The sequence below is a fragment of the Triturus cristatus genome, chromosome 8, assembly GCF_964204655.1.
Source record: "Triturus cristatus chromosome 8, aTriCri1.1, whole genome shotgun sequence".
NCBI lineage: Eukaryota > Metazoa > Chordata > Amphibia > Caudata > Salamandridae > Triturus > Triturus cristatus.
In genome coordinates this window covers 561543946-561559666 of record NC_140591.1, presented here as the reverse complement: position 1 = coordinate 561559666, position 15721 = coordinate 561543946, and the positions used below count along the sequence as shown (strand labels likewise).

Below are 15721 nucleotides of genomic sequence, written 5' to 3'. Positions count from 1 at the left end.
TTTCATAGCCCACCAGCCCTGCGGCAGCGGCTCTAAGCCCAGTGCTACCGCCAGCCCCTGCGGCTGCGGAGGAGCAGCGTGAGCAGAGGTCGCCGCGGCTCTGGCGGCTCCATTAAGGATGCAGCAGCAGGCAGACTAGCTGTCAAACTCTCCAAACTTGAAAGACGGCGGCTCCGACCAATCCGCGAGGACCGGGAGGCGGGTACAGAATCCTCACCTGCCCTCTCACTTTTGATTGGCAGTTGCGGCACAGCCGGTCACCGGCTACCCGCAGAAGACCAATGAGAAGGGAGAGAAGGCGTGACTACGTCTCTGCTCCTGCCCTCTCTCTGGGTTTATTCAGAGTTATATCAAGAAATGCAGTTGAGAGCAGGGAGTGTGAGAGGGAGGAAAAGCATCTTCCCAGCGCGGCTCCCAGCAGTCACCGGCACCTCTATGGATTACTCTGCTGCCTCCTCTACACCCAGGCGCGAGGATGCACACGTCTTGCTCTGACAGGAAGTTGCGGACTTCGCCCGTGCACAGGGCTGGGGATTGCTTGCAGTGCCGTCTGGGATGCACACCTCGGAATCATTAAAAAGGCACCTGTTCTCAGGATTTGTATCTTACTTCCCACATATATAATTTTGGTGGCCTGTTTTCTACTCACCTGAGGCAATATCCGCAGTCGCCGAACTGACAAAACAATGTGGAGAGATTCATTAAATGGGACCACTAAATGGCATTTTGGCTTGGAGTTGGAAAGCACATTATAGTTGGACGGAACCTTTCTGCCTTTCTCTTGCTTTTTATCTGTCTGAAGCGGTTTTTGATGCTTTTCCAGAACTGATATCTGAAGAATCAGTTCCTGCCATATGGGCTGGGACAGATTGCTCGTCTTAGCTGCAGTTGCCTGTGCCAGGAAAAGGGCCAGTTTGCAAAGTTGAACACTTCCATATACATGTTTACATTCGACCCGGGATACTGCTCTTTTTATTTGCATATGTGAATTCTGGGGGATGGGGGCACCAGCGATGCATGTGCGTGTTTGTCAAAGATCACCAACTAGGCTCTGCCTGCAACCTTGTCACCAGCACTACTCGCCTGGAACTATTCACAAGACACGAGCTTCCCACACTGACTCTTGCAGACGAGATTAGTGTGTGGCAAAACTGGCCGCTTCCACCCTGACAGGAGCCGGAAGCCTTTGCACCTCTGTAAAACGGCAGCTAAAAAATACCGTCCACGCCAGATGAACCGTCCCTGCTGGTACCTGCCAGGCTCTTACACTGCAGTCCTTCCATCGAGGTAGCTGCTCAGACACGTCAGAAAGGGAGATTTGTGGTAAGTGCCTGCTTGTTTTTGATCTGTTATGTGCAGCTTTGCGCCCATGTGAATGGCAGCCGTGAGTCTCGCGCCCCCCTGCCATCCCCGGCCCCAAATGCCCCCGTAGTATCGAGTCGACTTAAGTTGTACGTGAATGATGCGTTATCGTGGCCGGGGGTTTCAAGTCTGGGGCACCGCATGGCGGTGGCTGCATTCAACGTTGCTTCCTGGCGTTGCCCTCAGTTGTAGAACCGGAGTGGCTGCCGCGCGTCCACCGGCCAGCCCCACGCCTTTGTAGCCCGGCTTGCCAGACGACTGGGGGGTTGTGTCTCGGGGAGCACATACATCCAGTGCGTGTGTGTATTCGGGCGGTAGGGGGCTGCGGGGGGAGGGGGGGACACAACACATTTTGCTAGGCAGCTGACAGTGCAGTTAGGAAGCACGCTGATAGGCAGCTAAAAGATATTTTGTTGCAGCCATTAAACCGGAGGGGGAATGTGTGATGCAAATGAACAGTACAATGTGCAAGGGATGATTAGAGAGGGACGTGGGGAAACTACGGCTGCAGTTAATCAGGAAAGTACTTAATTTCATTGGCCGGACGTGCAGATAATCCTGATGCCTGTGCATTAGCCTCAGATCAGTGCAGGCGATAGTTGCGGACAAGCAATGGAGAAAGTGTGAGTGTGTGTGCGTGGCTTACATATGTTCACATTTATTTTGTGTGTGGATACATGCAAAACCTAGCATAGGAAAACTTTATTTTTTCCACTTTGAACTGCACATTTATGCTGTGATGTCTGGGCGTATACAATGTAATAGACAATAACACAATGATGTCTGTGTGCATCTTTTGACAGCCGCTGACTTCTCGACTAGACATGAGTGTTGAACGGTCCTGCAGTCCAAGCACCCCATCGCCTGCACTCGCCAGAGCACACATCCGCGGGAACCTGTGAGCCCTGGCACCTGTCAGAAGAAGGAACTACCCGCACCATGGATTTAAGGGATTTTTATCTGTTTGCTGCCCTCATTGCCTGCTTGAGGCTGGACTCAGCTATTGCCCACGAACTTATCTACACCATCCGGGAGGAGATGCCTGAAAACTTTCCCATAGGCAACATACCAAAGGATCTGAACATCTCCCACATCAATGCTGCCACGAGCACCAGCGCCAGCCTGTATTACAAGCTGGTGTCCAAGGAAGGCGATGCTCCCCTGGTGAAAGTGACCAGCAGCACTGGGGAGATCTTCACCACCTCCACCAAGATCAACCGGGAGAAGCTTTGCCCGGGGGCTGCCTACTCAGAAGAGAACGAGTGCTTCTTTGAGCTAGAAGTTGTCATCATGCCCAATGACTTTTTTAGGCTCATTAAAATCAAAATTATCGTGAAAGACACCAATGACAATGCACCTATGTTCCCCTCAACTGTGATTAACATCTCCATCCCTGAGAACACCCTGATCAATAGTCGCTTCCCCATCCCCTCTGCGGCTGACCCCGACACGGGAGACAATGGCGTACAGCACTATGAGCTGCTCAACGGGCAGAGTGTCTTTGGGCTGGATATTGTGGAGACCCCGGAAGGTGAGAAGTGGCCACAGCTGATTGTGCAGCAGAGCCTGGACCGGGAGCAGAAGGACACCTATGTGATGAAAATCAAGGTTCAAGATGGGGGTGACCCTCAAAAATCCAGCACAGCTATCCTGCAGGTCACAGTGAGTGATGTGAATGACAACAGGCCTGTTTTCAAGGAGAGCCAGATAGAGGTGCACATTCCTGAGACTGCACCACCGGGCACCTCAGTTATCCAGTTGCATGCCACAGATGCAGACATTGGCAACAATGCTGAAATCCGCTACATCTTTGGCGCCACTGTCACCCCAGCCACGCAGAAACTTTTTGCCTTGAATAGTAGCTCCGGCCTGATCACAGTGCAGAGGCCTCTCGACCGAGAAGAGACTTCAGTGCACAAGCTGTCTGTGATGGCCACAGATGGCAGCTCTACACCAGCCAGAGCCACAGTGACCATCAACGTGACTGATGTGAATGACAACCCACCCAACATAGATCTAAGGTACATCATCACCCCCATCAATGGCACTGTGTACCTATCTGAGAAGGATCCCATCAACACCAAGATCGCCCTGATCACAGTCTCAGACAAGGACACAGATGTCAATGGCAAAGTGATATGCTTCATTGAGAAGGAGGTGCCATTCCATCTCAAGGCTGTCTATGACAACCAGTACCTGCTGGAGACCTCTGCCCCACTGGACTACGAGGGGACCAAGGAGTTCAGCTTTAAGATCGTGGCAGCTGATACAGGCAAGCCCAGCTTGAACCATTCTGCCCTTGTTCGAGTGGAGTTGGAAGATGAGAATGATAACCCGCCGATCTTTAGCCAACCAGTCATTGAGCTCTCAGTTTCTGAAAACAACCGACGTGGCCTCTACTTGACCACCATCACAGCCACTGATGAGGACCGTGGCAAGAATGCAGAGCTGGTCTACCAGCTGGGACCCAATGCATCCTTCTTTGAGCTTGATCGGCGCACAGGCGTGCTTACGGCATCCCGGGTACTGGACCGCGAGGAACAGGAAAGGTTCATCTTCACAGTGACGGCCCGTGATGGGGGCACCCCACCCCTGCAGAGTCAGGCTGCCGTCATTGTCACAGTTCTGGATGAAAATGACAACAGTCCCAAGTTCACTCATAACCACTTCCACTTCTTTGTGTCTGAGAACCTGCCAAAGTACAGCACAGTGGGTGTGATCACTGTCACTGACACTGATGCCGGCGAGAACCGGGCTGTCACCTTGTCCCTGCTCAATGACAATGACAACTTTGTTCTGGACCCCTACTCTGGGGTCATCAAGTCCAATGTGTCCTTTGACAAGGAGCAGCAAGGCTCATACACCTTTGATGTGAGGGCTGTGGATGGTGGGCGCCCCCCACGCTCCTCAGCTGCCCGGGTCACCATCAATATTATGGATGTGAATGACAACAGCCCAGTAGTGCTTTCACCACCTTCCAACACCTCTTTCCGACTTGTACCATTATCCAGCATCCCTGGTTCTGTGGTAGCTGAGGTCTTTGCAGTGGACAGTGATACGGGCATGAACGCTGAACTCAAATACAGTATTGTAAGTGGCAACCAGCGGGGCCTCTTCCGCATTGACCCGGTGACAGGCAACATCACCCTGGAGGAGAAGCCCAGTGCTGCTGATCTGGGCCTTCACCGCCTGGTAGTCAATATTAGTGATTTTGGCTACCCCAGGGCCCTGCACACACTGGTCATGGTCTTCCTATATGTGAATGAGACGGCGAGCAACGCATCGCTGATACAGGAGATGATCCGTCGCACCCTAGAAACCCCACTGGACAGGACCATTGGTGGTGCCAGTGAGTCTTATCAGAATGAGGACTACCTTACGCTCATGATAGCTATTGTGGCTGGAGCCATGGTGGTGCTCGTGGTCATCTTTGTGACTGTGCTGCTGCGCTGCCGCCATGCCTCGCGCTTTAAGGCGGCTCAGCGCAGCAAGCAGGGTGCCGAGTGGATGTCCCCGCACCAGGAGAACAAGCAGGGCAAGAAGAAGAAGCGCAGGAAGCGCAAGGCGCCCAAGAGTTCGCTGCTTAACTTTGTCACCATTGAGGAGGCCAAGGCAGACGGGGTGGCCCGCGAGCCCATCAATGGCACTGTCAGCAGCCTCCCTGCCGAGCTGGAGGAGCAGAGCATCGGCCGCTTCGAGTGGGGCGCAGCGCCACCCAGCAGCACCTTCAAACCGCCCGCCAGCCCGGACCTGGCCAAGCACTACAAGAGTGCCTCCCCACAGGCCGCCTTCCACCTCAAGGCTGACAGCACACCGGCCTCGGTGAAGAAGCACCATGCTATCCAGGAACTGCCTCTGGACAACACGTTTGTGGGGGGCTGTGACACGCTCTCCAAGCGCTCTTCCACTAGCTCAGACCACTTCAGTGCCTCAGAGTGCAGCTCCCAGGGCGGCTTCAAGGCCAAGGGGCCCCTGCACAGCAGACAGGTAAACGAGCACTTTTACTGGTCTCTAAGTACTGCATACAAGTGCCCCCTCAACCAGTATTGAAGTGCCAGTACCCCTTTTCTTTGCATCCACTTTGGTTTAGTCTATATGTATATATTGGAGAAAGGAAAAGAATGCAGCCCCCTGGCACCCCACTTTCCGCTCTTTTCTAAAGCTTTCTGGAGGATTCTGTCATAACTGCAAGTTTGTAAGAGTTGCTCAGTATAAAAGTACACTATGAACTGTGAATGCAATGTACCAAAAATGATGTATGACACAGTGTCCCGCAGAGCCCTAGGGTGAACTAAGGTGAATCTAGAAGGCATTCCAGGTAACTGAAAGCTAGCAGTATTAACCATGCTCGTGTCAGGTGTGTGCCGGCTCAGTTACAGTCCAACCACACGTGCAGCTCAAACTCAGTTTGGGTTTGTGATGGAGACCAGAGCTAAGGTAGTGAAACAGGTGCGAGTTGTATTGCAAAAATGTATTTATTCCCCTCACACAGTCAAAGATTCAGTCTCAACTTGTCAAAGTCGAGGCCCAAGCTGGTTAGACGCGCAGTAGGTTTGTGTCCGTACACCACCCGGTCATGCTTCACGTATGCATCCAGGCAGTAAGTCATCCTGGTTCATTGTTGGCATATTAGTGATAATGGTATTAAATGGTGTGAGGTGAACAGCTAATGGGTAGGACACTCACTAGGGTGGATTTAAGGTGCCTGCTCTGCTTTCATAGACAGACAGACACCCCAAACCTTTGAAGTCAAACACATAACCCTGCTCCCTGCCAGTGCTTGTATAGTTTAATCACCACTGCAGTAGAACAAGGACCGTGCCCCGCTGTGTTTTTATCCCCTGGCCTTTGGTCTATCGTCCTGAAATCACAACCGGTACCGTTTCCATTTCATTACATGAGGCAGTTAGCTGAAAACGTATTAGCCGACACGCGCGCGCATGGAAAAAATACAACTTGTTCTTTCATGCCCCGCGCTTCACAGACCAGGAGCACGTGCAGGCCAGGGTCTAGATGTCTCACTCCGCCACTAGGCCGCTCTTTTTGTTTGTGGTTGTACAGTTAACGTTACAACCTAGAAACATCAATGCCAGGTTGCAGTTTATGTACATTTCAAGCCAGCAGAAGCGTAATGCACCTCTTAAGCGCCTAGCGGACCCTCATAAGCTCCCCATTGAGAATAACGTGTCACGGCAGATCTGCTCAGCTTCAACTGTGAAATATTACACACCAGGCGGGATTAGGTGCTATGGAACTCATTTCTCAAATCCCGCATTAGTTATTCTTAGGTCTCCTAATTCCTCGCTAATAAAATATTTGAACTCAGCACTTCCGAGGCTGTGTGTCCCCGTGGAGGCTGCCTGGCAGCGCCATCCGGGGCGGCCTGCGCTGCCTCTAGATGGCGCTACAGCACTACGTCGTTGGCGCTGGCCAGGTGCCAGCCCTGCAGTACATTATTGACAAGGGGAGGAAAAGGGAGGACCAAGCCCGTGGCGGAGCCAAAGGAAGCTTTTATTTAGAGGAAGTGGCACTGGAGAGCCCCGAAGCCCCCCATTACACGGCGCTCGCTCGCGCTGACTTCCCAGGCTGCCGGCAGTTTTCAGTCTTTTCACGCAGCGCTCTGCGACTTACGCCCGACCATTCACTGTACATTTCTATTCAGCCTGCGCCCCAGGGAGGTGTGTGTAGCAAGTGATGTGAACCGGAGTGTACCCCGGGGACGCGTTTTAGCATCCTGAAACGAGGAGAAGCGCGCTGCCAAGTTATAGCATTCCCCTTCACCGAGCCCCTCGAAGCAAGCAGCTGCGAACAGTATTTAGAGCACAGGATCCCGCCTCGAGCCTGGCGGATAAAATCCAAATCTTATTATGGCTTAGTCAAAAAGTAAATACGCGATGGAAATCTTCACATTAATTGGGACCAGTGACGTAGCCAGTGTGCCAAAGGGCTCTAGTTCGAGGAAGGAACAGCTTGAAATGTGAAATACAGTAGTAAGCAGGCTTCAGAGGGCCCTCTGGGCCCCGGTGCCACTGCACCTGATGCACCAATGGAAGTAACCTCCCGATTGGGTCACGCTTTAGAGCTTGACGGCTAAACTGCCCCTCACTACCAGCACGGCGACTCTCTCTTGTTATTCTTCTTGTGTACTTGTTATTTGTAATTTTTTTTACATATGTCCCCCTAGCCTGCCTCTGACCCGCTGTCGGGCGTCTGTCGAGTTTGGGGGCCGGAAGGGTCCTGGGAGTGTCATTTCCGTGCTTTCATTTCCAGCGGCGGCTGCATTCTCTCTCCCGGCGCAGCAGAGCCTTATCTGCCACGCGTTATTGACAGCACTTTCATTGTGACTGCGGGCTTTACAGTAAGCTGTTTATTGCTGTTCTCCAACTCGGCTGACAGCAATTGGGGAATTAATTTTCTTGCCCCTGGTGTACTTTCTTGGGTATAAACAACAGATGTTAAGAGATATGAAAACGGTGACCCATTTAAATGCGTCTGCTGCTCTAAAGCATCGTCTTAATCACGCACGGCGCTGTAGCCTGACTTGAGGCAGAAGAGACATCACGTCTTTAATTTACACTCTAAAGCTTTTTAGAGACTTGACAACGTCCTCTACAGCTGGCTCTGTATTTATATCGATACACCACGCTTTCGCATGCAAGGGAGGCCTCTTCTTCTGCGCAAAGATGTTACAGCCCGGTCTAGAGTGAGATTTTTGTAGACTTTAGTCTGGCCGCACATACTATATGTGGACAGTAGCAGGGCCAGGATTGGGTGTTGCGCCTCTGTCTGCTACGTGTGTTTCCTTCAGAACCAAGCGGGGCCCTTGAACCGCGGAGCTGCTCGTGGTCCTGAAATCTACCGCTGCTCACAGCGCGTGGAGTAGCACCAAGTAAGTCGAAGAAAAGAGTGTAGCACAACGACTAGACATCTTTCCAGGACAGGCCTCGCTGCCAAGGGCCACTTAACAAGCAGGTTAACACCGTGAAATATTCTCAGTACCATGCGTGCAGTGGCACCGGGGCCGGACAGTGAGGGGGCACTGCCAACTAGTTATGGCTGTTTATTGCACTTTCCAGCGAGGTAGGAGCCTAGTTTCCTTGCTAGAAGTTGGACCCATGGTGCACTTTTGCACTAATGTGTAACAAAACGGCGACACATTTCTTACAGAAGTGCCACTTAGTAAAAACGTGCTCACTCACACTTCAAAAAGAAGTATACAGAGGCCAGGGAAACACTAAAAGACTTGTTGAACTGTTTCTTGTTTTATCACTAAACTGTCTGCCCAGGCTTCTACTCTCAAGAGATACATGTCACCTCCACAAACACCAGAACACGTACATTATACGTACACTCCAGTGCTTTTGAGCCCATCATACAGGATTCGAGGATGTTCCTTTAAGGAGAGGGTGATGGACGTAAGTCCCATTTAACTGCTGGTGCCATTAAGTCAAATGGCGACTCAAAGTGCCCTGTAAGTTGAGAACTCTACCAGCCTTGAATGAAGTTCACGTTTTGCTGAACACTCATTGATCTACCAAGTGCAATTTTGTAAATTCATTTTTTAGCTCGAAGGCAATCAATAATAGCCTCAAAAAGCCCAAAACAACGTGTTACGAACAATGAGTAGAAATAAGACACGTATCTGTTTCAAAGCAAATCTATCTATCTATCTATCTATCTATCTATCTATCTATCTATCTATCTATCTATCTATCTATCTATCTATCTATCTATCTATCTATCTATCTATCTATCTATCTATCTATCTATCTATCTATCTATCTATCTATCTATCTATCTATCTATCTATCTATCTATCTATCTATCTATCTATCTATCTATCTATCTCACGCATACACATATAATCTACCTAAAATGAACTAAGTGTAGTTTTGCAAAGCATGTTGAAGCCCTCCAACGCCACCCAGTCAAGGATGTCTAAATCCATTTCTTGCAGCATCTGCTCATTCACCAGATTTACAATAGTCCTCAGAAGCTTACAAATCCTTCTGATAGGTCTTGTTCTTCTTCTGCCTTTCCCAGTTTAAAATATGTGAACTTTACTAATCTAAGAAGCAGATAATTTATATGAACATATTCACAACTTCTTTAAATGTAGTCGAAATGTGGCAGTCCCTGCTCCAGGCCTCTACTCTGGTTTAAAAGTACAGCTTGAATCCTCTGAACTTGTACAAACCCAGACAAGGTCAGTGTTGAAGCCCCCATTATACCTTCTCCCTTACCAAGCAATCTGACATTTTGTGCATTTTTGTACTTGTAGCCGTGATTTTTATATTCAGGACTTTTGTAATTCATGAAAGGGACGGCATCGCACAGTGACCAGCGGCACTCTGTGACTTCTAATTGCCTAATGGAGCATGGGTGGGGGCAGCGAAATTAAACGCCATTAAAAAAAGTAAACACCGTCTCAGAGATATGAAGTGAAAACATCCATTCTGATCAAACGAGGTACATATCCGCACATTTGGCTGGTGTCTTGCTTTCTCACACTGCTCTTTTAAGTGTCTTTATAGTTTCTTGAGTCATGGCACCTGTGTGGCAGATCACCCACAAAAGTCCAGTCCATATTCAAAACATAGATCATGTGTCACAGAAACACAGAGCATGTGTCCTGGCTTCTCCAAGGAATGCACTTCAGTGACTGACTTTGGTACTGCTATAGGCATAATCTGTTGCTGTTTATTGTCCCTGTGAGCAGTCTGCCTGTTTTTAAAGGCATAGCCATCCCCTCAGCTCTGCTTGCTTGACTGGGCAGTGGCAGTTCTGTCAACACTTGCCAATAAAAAGCCAAATGAATGATGTCAAGCTAAAAAGTGAACCACATCTCCCACTTGGACAGTTGTTATTAGGGATTTGAAAGACATATGCCCGAGGGCTCAGCACTTAAAGAACAGGGGCCCGCCCTTTTCTTTATATGCACTATAATCACAAAGTTAATATGGAAAAGGCGTTGACTGATTGACAACACATTCCCAACTATGCACAGCTGCACACGTTGGCCCTTTCAAGCAGAAGTAAATGCTATGTGTTAAATATGTCAACGCCTAGGAGCGAGCGCTCCCTGCGCGTTCTTTCAACAGGCTGAGGATGGCAGGTTTATGAGGAAAGCAGATGACTTTATTTTTAAACGCATCATTTGCTGCTTGTTGACATCACAAGGAATAAGCATGGACTAAAAATGTCTGTTGTTACGCCTTCAAGGCACCTTTTCCATGTGGAACACACATGATAAAGCGAAAAATAGCCACCTGCAACCTAAAGTGCAATATATATATATATATATATATATATATATATATATATATATATATAGCTAACACCGTTCTTCGTTGCTTCCCTTCGCTTGGGAAAGGACGGACACAAACCCAATTGTTGTGCTTCCAGGTATTTTATTTCTCAACCACCACAATCGCCCTGACGCGTTTCAGCCAAACACGGCCTTGATCACATGTCGCGCATTAGGAGCCCAGCTCCTAAATATAGATATATATGTGTATGTATGTGACGAAGGCCAGGGTGCGGGAACGCGTGCTAGCGATATTTTTGGAAACGGAATAAAATACATTTTTCATATTGGAGCTGGAGTGCGCAGCATTGTTTCTGTGGTGGAGACTTGGGTGATTGAATATATATAAATAAATAAATATATATATATATATATATAATTTTATTTTTTGCTGGTACTGATCAAGGCACTTCTCTGTTCGAAGACTTTACATATGATTCCCTTACTTATCTAGACTATAGTTTTTTTATGCTGACTGAATTGTAAACCTTATCTAATACTTTTGTGTCCACTATCATTTTTGGACTAGCACATTAGTGGTATTTGCGGTGTTTTAACTGCTTACACTGTGGTCATATTATCAAAGTGTGTCGAGATTCATATAGGGGTGCTTAGTCTGAAGTCTTTTAGGGAATTGTAAGACAATGGAAAGTAAATGTAGATGTATGGCAAGATGGCGGCCTGCTCCCTCCCACATGATGCTTGGACAATCTGCTGGTATTAGATACGTTGTAGCTGATGTTATTGTACATGATAATGAGAATTAAACTATTTTCAATTGGAATTCTGTTTTTTTTTAAAATCAAGTGCATAGCTGCTGGTTACAGCTGGTGATAGTGGCCCACTCAATCAAAGATAGATTTATTCGATTTTACATTAAAATCATAAAAGCAGATAGAGTAATTACAACCAGTAAAACAGTAACAATTAATGTTTAAAAATCTATATACAATACATAGTTCGTAAATACCAAAACCCCTTGCTCCAAGGGTGCCCACTCGCTTGACTGGAGGTGACAGTGTTGCAGCACATCAGAAATCACCTAACACTTGTTCACGTGAAATGAGATCTTTCCAGTTGCTTATCTATTTACTTCTCATAATATTAGTTTTTTTATAGTTGAATAGTGCTTTAATCCAATTTGAGAAAGTAGGCATTTTGCCAATGTGATTTCCCACAGTCTATTATCAAACTGGAGTGAGTTTAGAGGGGTTTCCTATGAATAATGGTTATCCAGTTTTTTTCCCCCGGGATCGACTGCCCTTGCTGTTAGACCACATCGTCCCCCCACATTGAGTGTATTCTATGTGTTGGCTGATGCCATGCAGTGGCTGGTGTATAGTGTGTTCAACATGTATCATGGTCTCTTTATTCTGGTAAAAATGTCGAATTGTCACAGAAACAGCTTTGCAGCTGTGAACTTTCTGATCAATGCGAATGAGTTGTATGCATAGTAAACAAAAGTGTTTTATATTTGTACATGCTTATGTCTCTAGACTCCTAATATTTCCTGGCCTTTGTGTGTTTTGGGAGTTCAGTTAACGTTTTCATCATGTTTCCAGAATGGCAATATAATATTCTGGCAATATAATATTCTGTCTCTAGGAAATGTTAGAACACACACGCTAACAGCGTGAAAAAATATGAGTTTACTAATGGATATTTGACTGGATTTAGTGTCATGTCTGGATTTATTCAGTGGGTTGAACAGTACATGTTCTATTATTTTAATGTGGTCTCTTCATTCGGGTGCCAGAGTTACTTGGTTGTATTGCCTATTTTGAGCCAGTGTTTTCCAGTGCTCGGCACCAGCACTTATTTATAAACACTAGCACTTGTTTATGAAAGTACACCACATTGTGGCGCTCAAAGTCTATTTGTTTTAGTGCAGCATTTGTGTTTTGCTTTTCGATGTATTAAAAATAAGAAAACTCGCACTTCAAAGTCTTCCCGACAGCTACAGGTGACCTCCAATAGTGCAAAATGTCACTCTTGTTTAAAATGATGGTTAGTAGGTAATTCTGGCACTGCCATTAGCCAGGAGTGGCATGAGTTTGGGGTAATGTAGTGGAATACCCTGAACCCTGGCACTTTTTCTTGGTGGGAAACTAAAGTGCTTAGAACAAGGATTCCCCCACCCTACTGCCAAGAAAACACATATTTCTCAAATAAAAATACAACTAGGCCATTCTTATTGAGGTTCCACATCCAAAGACAGCTGGACAAAATCCAGACCTTACTGTATGTTTAAATTGTCTTCCTATCCGCATCGGTGCCCCTGTTGCGAGAACTCCACTGGTCACCAGTGAGAAAAAGATAGTTTTTTAAGATCTGTTGCCTCACGTACATGGCACTTAATGGTAGAGGCCCCAAATATCTCCAAAAGAGACTATTTAAGCACGTACCTAATAGAAATCGTATGTCCGGCGCGCGGGCTCTCCTACAAGTGCCGCGTATAAGGCTATGTCGTTCTGGAGGAAAATCCTTTTCGTATTTAGCACCAAGATATTGGAATGAGCTTCCAGACTCCCTTCATAAAATTACAACGTACAGCACATTTAGGAAACAGCTAAAAGCCTTTTTATTTTAAAATGCTTTGTTCTTCTCAGTCTCAGGAATAACTCTAGCTAAGCGCCGAGATGCCCCTCGGTGAGTCGTGCGCTATAGAAGCTTTTATAACATAACATAACATATCCTGTGCCATCAGTTATATACATGATTTCTAACTCTTTTCTTTTAGCTTCTATGACACTGGGTCCTTCTTCGGGTGTTATTGCCCACAACTTCACACTGGCCAAAAAACCATTAGTTCCTGTACACATTCTTGTCCAAAGATTTTTGGCAGGCTTACTGATTTTGCAGACGCTGAGAAATATTTAAATCGTGATGTTAATAGTTGAGATGTTCAGTTAACTTTTGTTGCCCATAATGGGGTGAAGGTTCTCACTCTCCAATTATAGCAAAAAAATCATGTTGTTGGTTGAGCCTCATCTGGCTCAACCACCGCAAACCCTAGACACTTCCGAAGCACACTCATAGCAATGACCTCTCCATGAAGTGCACTTAGAACAGCCTAGCATGCACATGGGGGGAGGAAATTCAGAAGGCAGTCTGTTTGGAGTGGATCTCAATGAAGAGGGGATTTGGACGTGTTGCCATCTATGTTTTATCTTGGGGAAACCTCGTAAAATAGGACCAATGGAAGGGTTACCTTTTCACTGCTACTAGCTGTGCTGGAGTTTGATCCTGACGCTGGAGGACTGAGGAAGCGTCTTGAGGCTCACAGCTAGCGCTTTGTAAGGCGCTACCTTCCGCCGGACCCGCTTCCCGGGTCCCGCTTCACGGTGCTGTGGTTTGCTGAATCCTGGACACATCGCACTGAGGGCTTTTGGTAGACAGGGCTGCGAGCGAGAATACTGCAGGATTCCAACTTCCAAGTGTCCCTGCTGTTTCCTTCACCCAATCCACCTGGTGACGCTCTCCCTGTAGGCCACGCCCCCCTCTACACCCAATCTATATCAAACGGGTCACTGCTCCGCTGCGCGGGAGCGCACGGGAAGCGCCCGGGAGAAGCCCGGGACAAGGGCGGGCCCTCTGAGGCCCTCAGAGGCACGAGAAGGCTAGGCTAGGCCAGTCCCCTAAGATCTGTCTATCCGCATACTGTTCGGCCAGAGTACCCCCACCTGTCTTGTGACCTCCTCGCCCCATCTGAGAAATGTTTTAGAATGTTTACAACAATCTGAGAGGTTCTGTAGACATAGATTATCAGGCCTAGGATTAGTTCATTAAATTTATACCTTAGAGAAAACTGCCAAGTATTTCAGCCTAGATGCACTAAATAGTAATTTCCCCTACACTTTTTATCGTTTCTCATTGTTTGTTTGTGATGATGACAAAGAAATTAAGGTCTGGGAGAATATTGGTAGGAAGAAAAGGCTCAAAAACCAGATCGAATCCCCTCCGAAATAAGCTCAGCCAAGCCACTAATTTGAAAAGCACTTGCCAGCTTTTTAATCTTTGGGAAAGGGGTAAGAATAAAGCTATAGAGGCGGACAATATGTCGGAGGATATTAAGGACTCTAGAGCTATCCATTCAGACATATTACCCAATACTTCGAGAGAGATGCCTGAAAATAAAAAGGTAATTGTGGATAATAGTTCAGTAGTAACAAAAGTAGCACCTTTGTCCTCTGAGTGTGGTTTTTCTCCTCCCCTATTCTCTACAATGAAAAATATTATTGAACTGGTACCAGAAGTAGTCATAAAAACAAAGAAAGACATAGAACAAGATAACTTGCATATAGAGAAAACTTCACACGAAGAGGCCCATCATACAGTAAATATATCGCCAACAAAAGATTCTTTCAACAATGGTCTGTCTCCAATGGTCCTTGACAAAGACCTATGTCAAAGGTACATAAGGACTGACCTGGTCAAAGCCGAGATGGACTTAAAAACCCCGGTAACATCGACCCATGCTGGCTTGCATCTTTACAGTAGTACCCCTTCCAAGTCCTCACACTCAAATTTTTCCATAAGCCCCAATTTGAATCTGATTGGGATAAATGCACTACAATGTCAGGGGACAGACAAACCCATTTCTGATTCCCTCCATATATTAGAACACTTATTGTCGTCCATTTTACAATTATTGGAAAAATTTGTGGGGGGATCCGACTGTGTACTTGATACAGTGACCCAAATTTTGAAAGTTTTATTGGGCACTCAAAAAGAGAAGGATGCAGTCCAAAAGAAGCAGTCCTCCTCCTCTGTAGTATCAGATGAGGTAGGAATAAAAGAACAATTATCTGTAGTTAATAATGTTCCAAATAGAGTATATGAGGATGTAAAAACAAGTGCTACCCAGCCATCCCCCACCCTAAATTGTTCTTTAGTTAATGATTCAGAAATTAAATTTGGTGGGGAACTCCCTCCAAAAACTGGGAATGACCTTTTCCCTATTTTTAAGAAGCAACAGGGAGAAGGAGATAGAGAGGTGATGCCACTCCGGTAGGGAATGGTAATAAAGGGAAGTCAGTGATAATAAAAAAG

General features: G+C 47.0%; 1 protein-coding gene across 2 annotated transcripts in view; it reads left to right on the top strand.

The window, feature by feature from the left end:
* The first annotated feature begins 376 nt into the window (after positions 1-376).
* Positions 377-15721, top strand: part of PCDH9 (protocadherin 9) — a 378650-nt gene continuing 363305 nt past the window's right edge. Inside the window, exons 1-2 of one of the 2 annotated variants that reach the window (XM_085621990.1) lie at positions 377-1323; positions 2166-5349. In XM_085621990.1, the coding sequence (XP_085478116.1) occupies positions 2302-5349 (3048 nt within the window). In that variant the 5' untranslated portion in view covers positions 377-1323; positions 2166-2301. Of the gene's footprint in view, positions 1324-2165; positions 5413-15721 lie in introns of those variants that run through there. The other variant, XM_085621991.1, reaches the window with a different exon arrangement.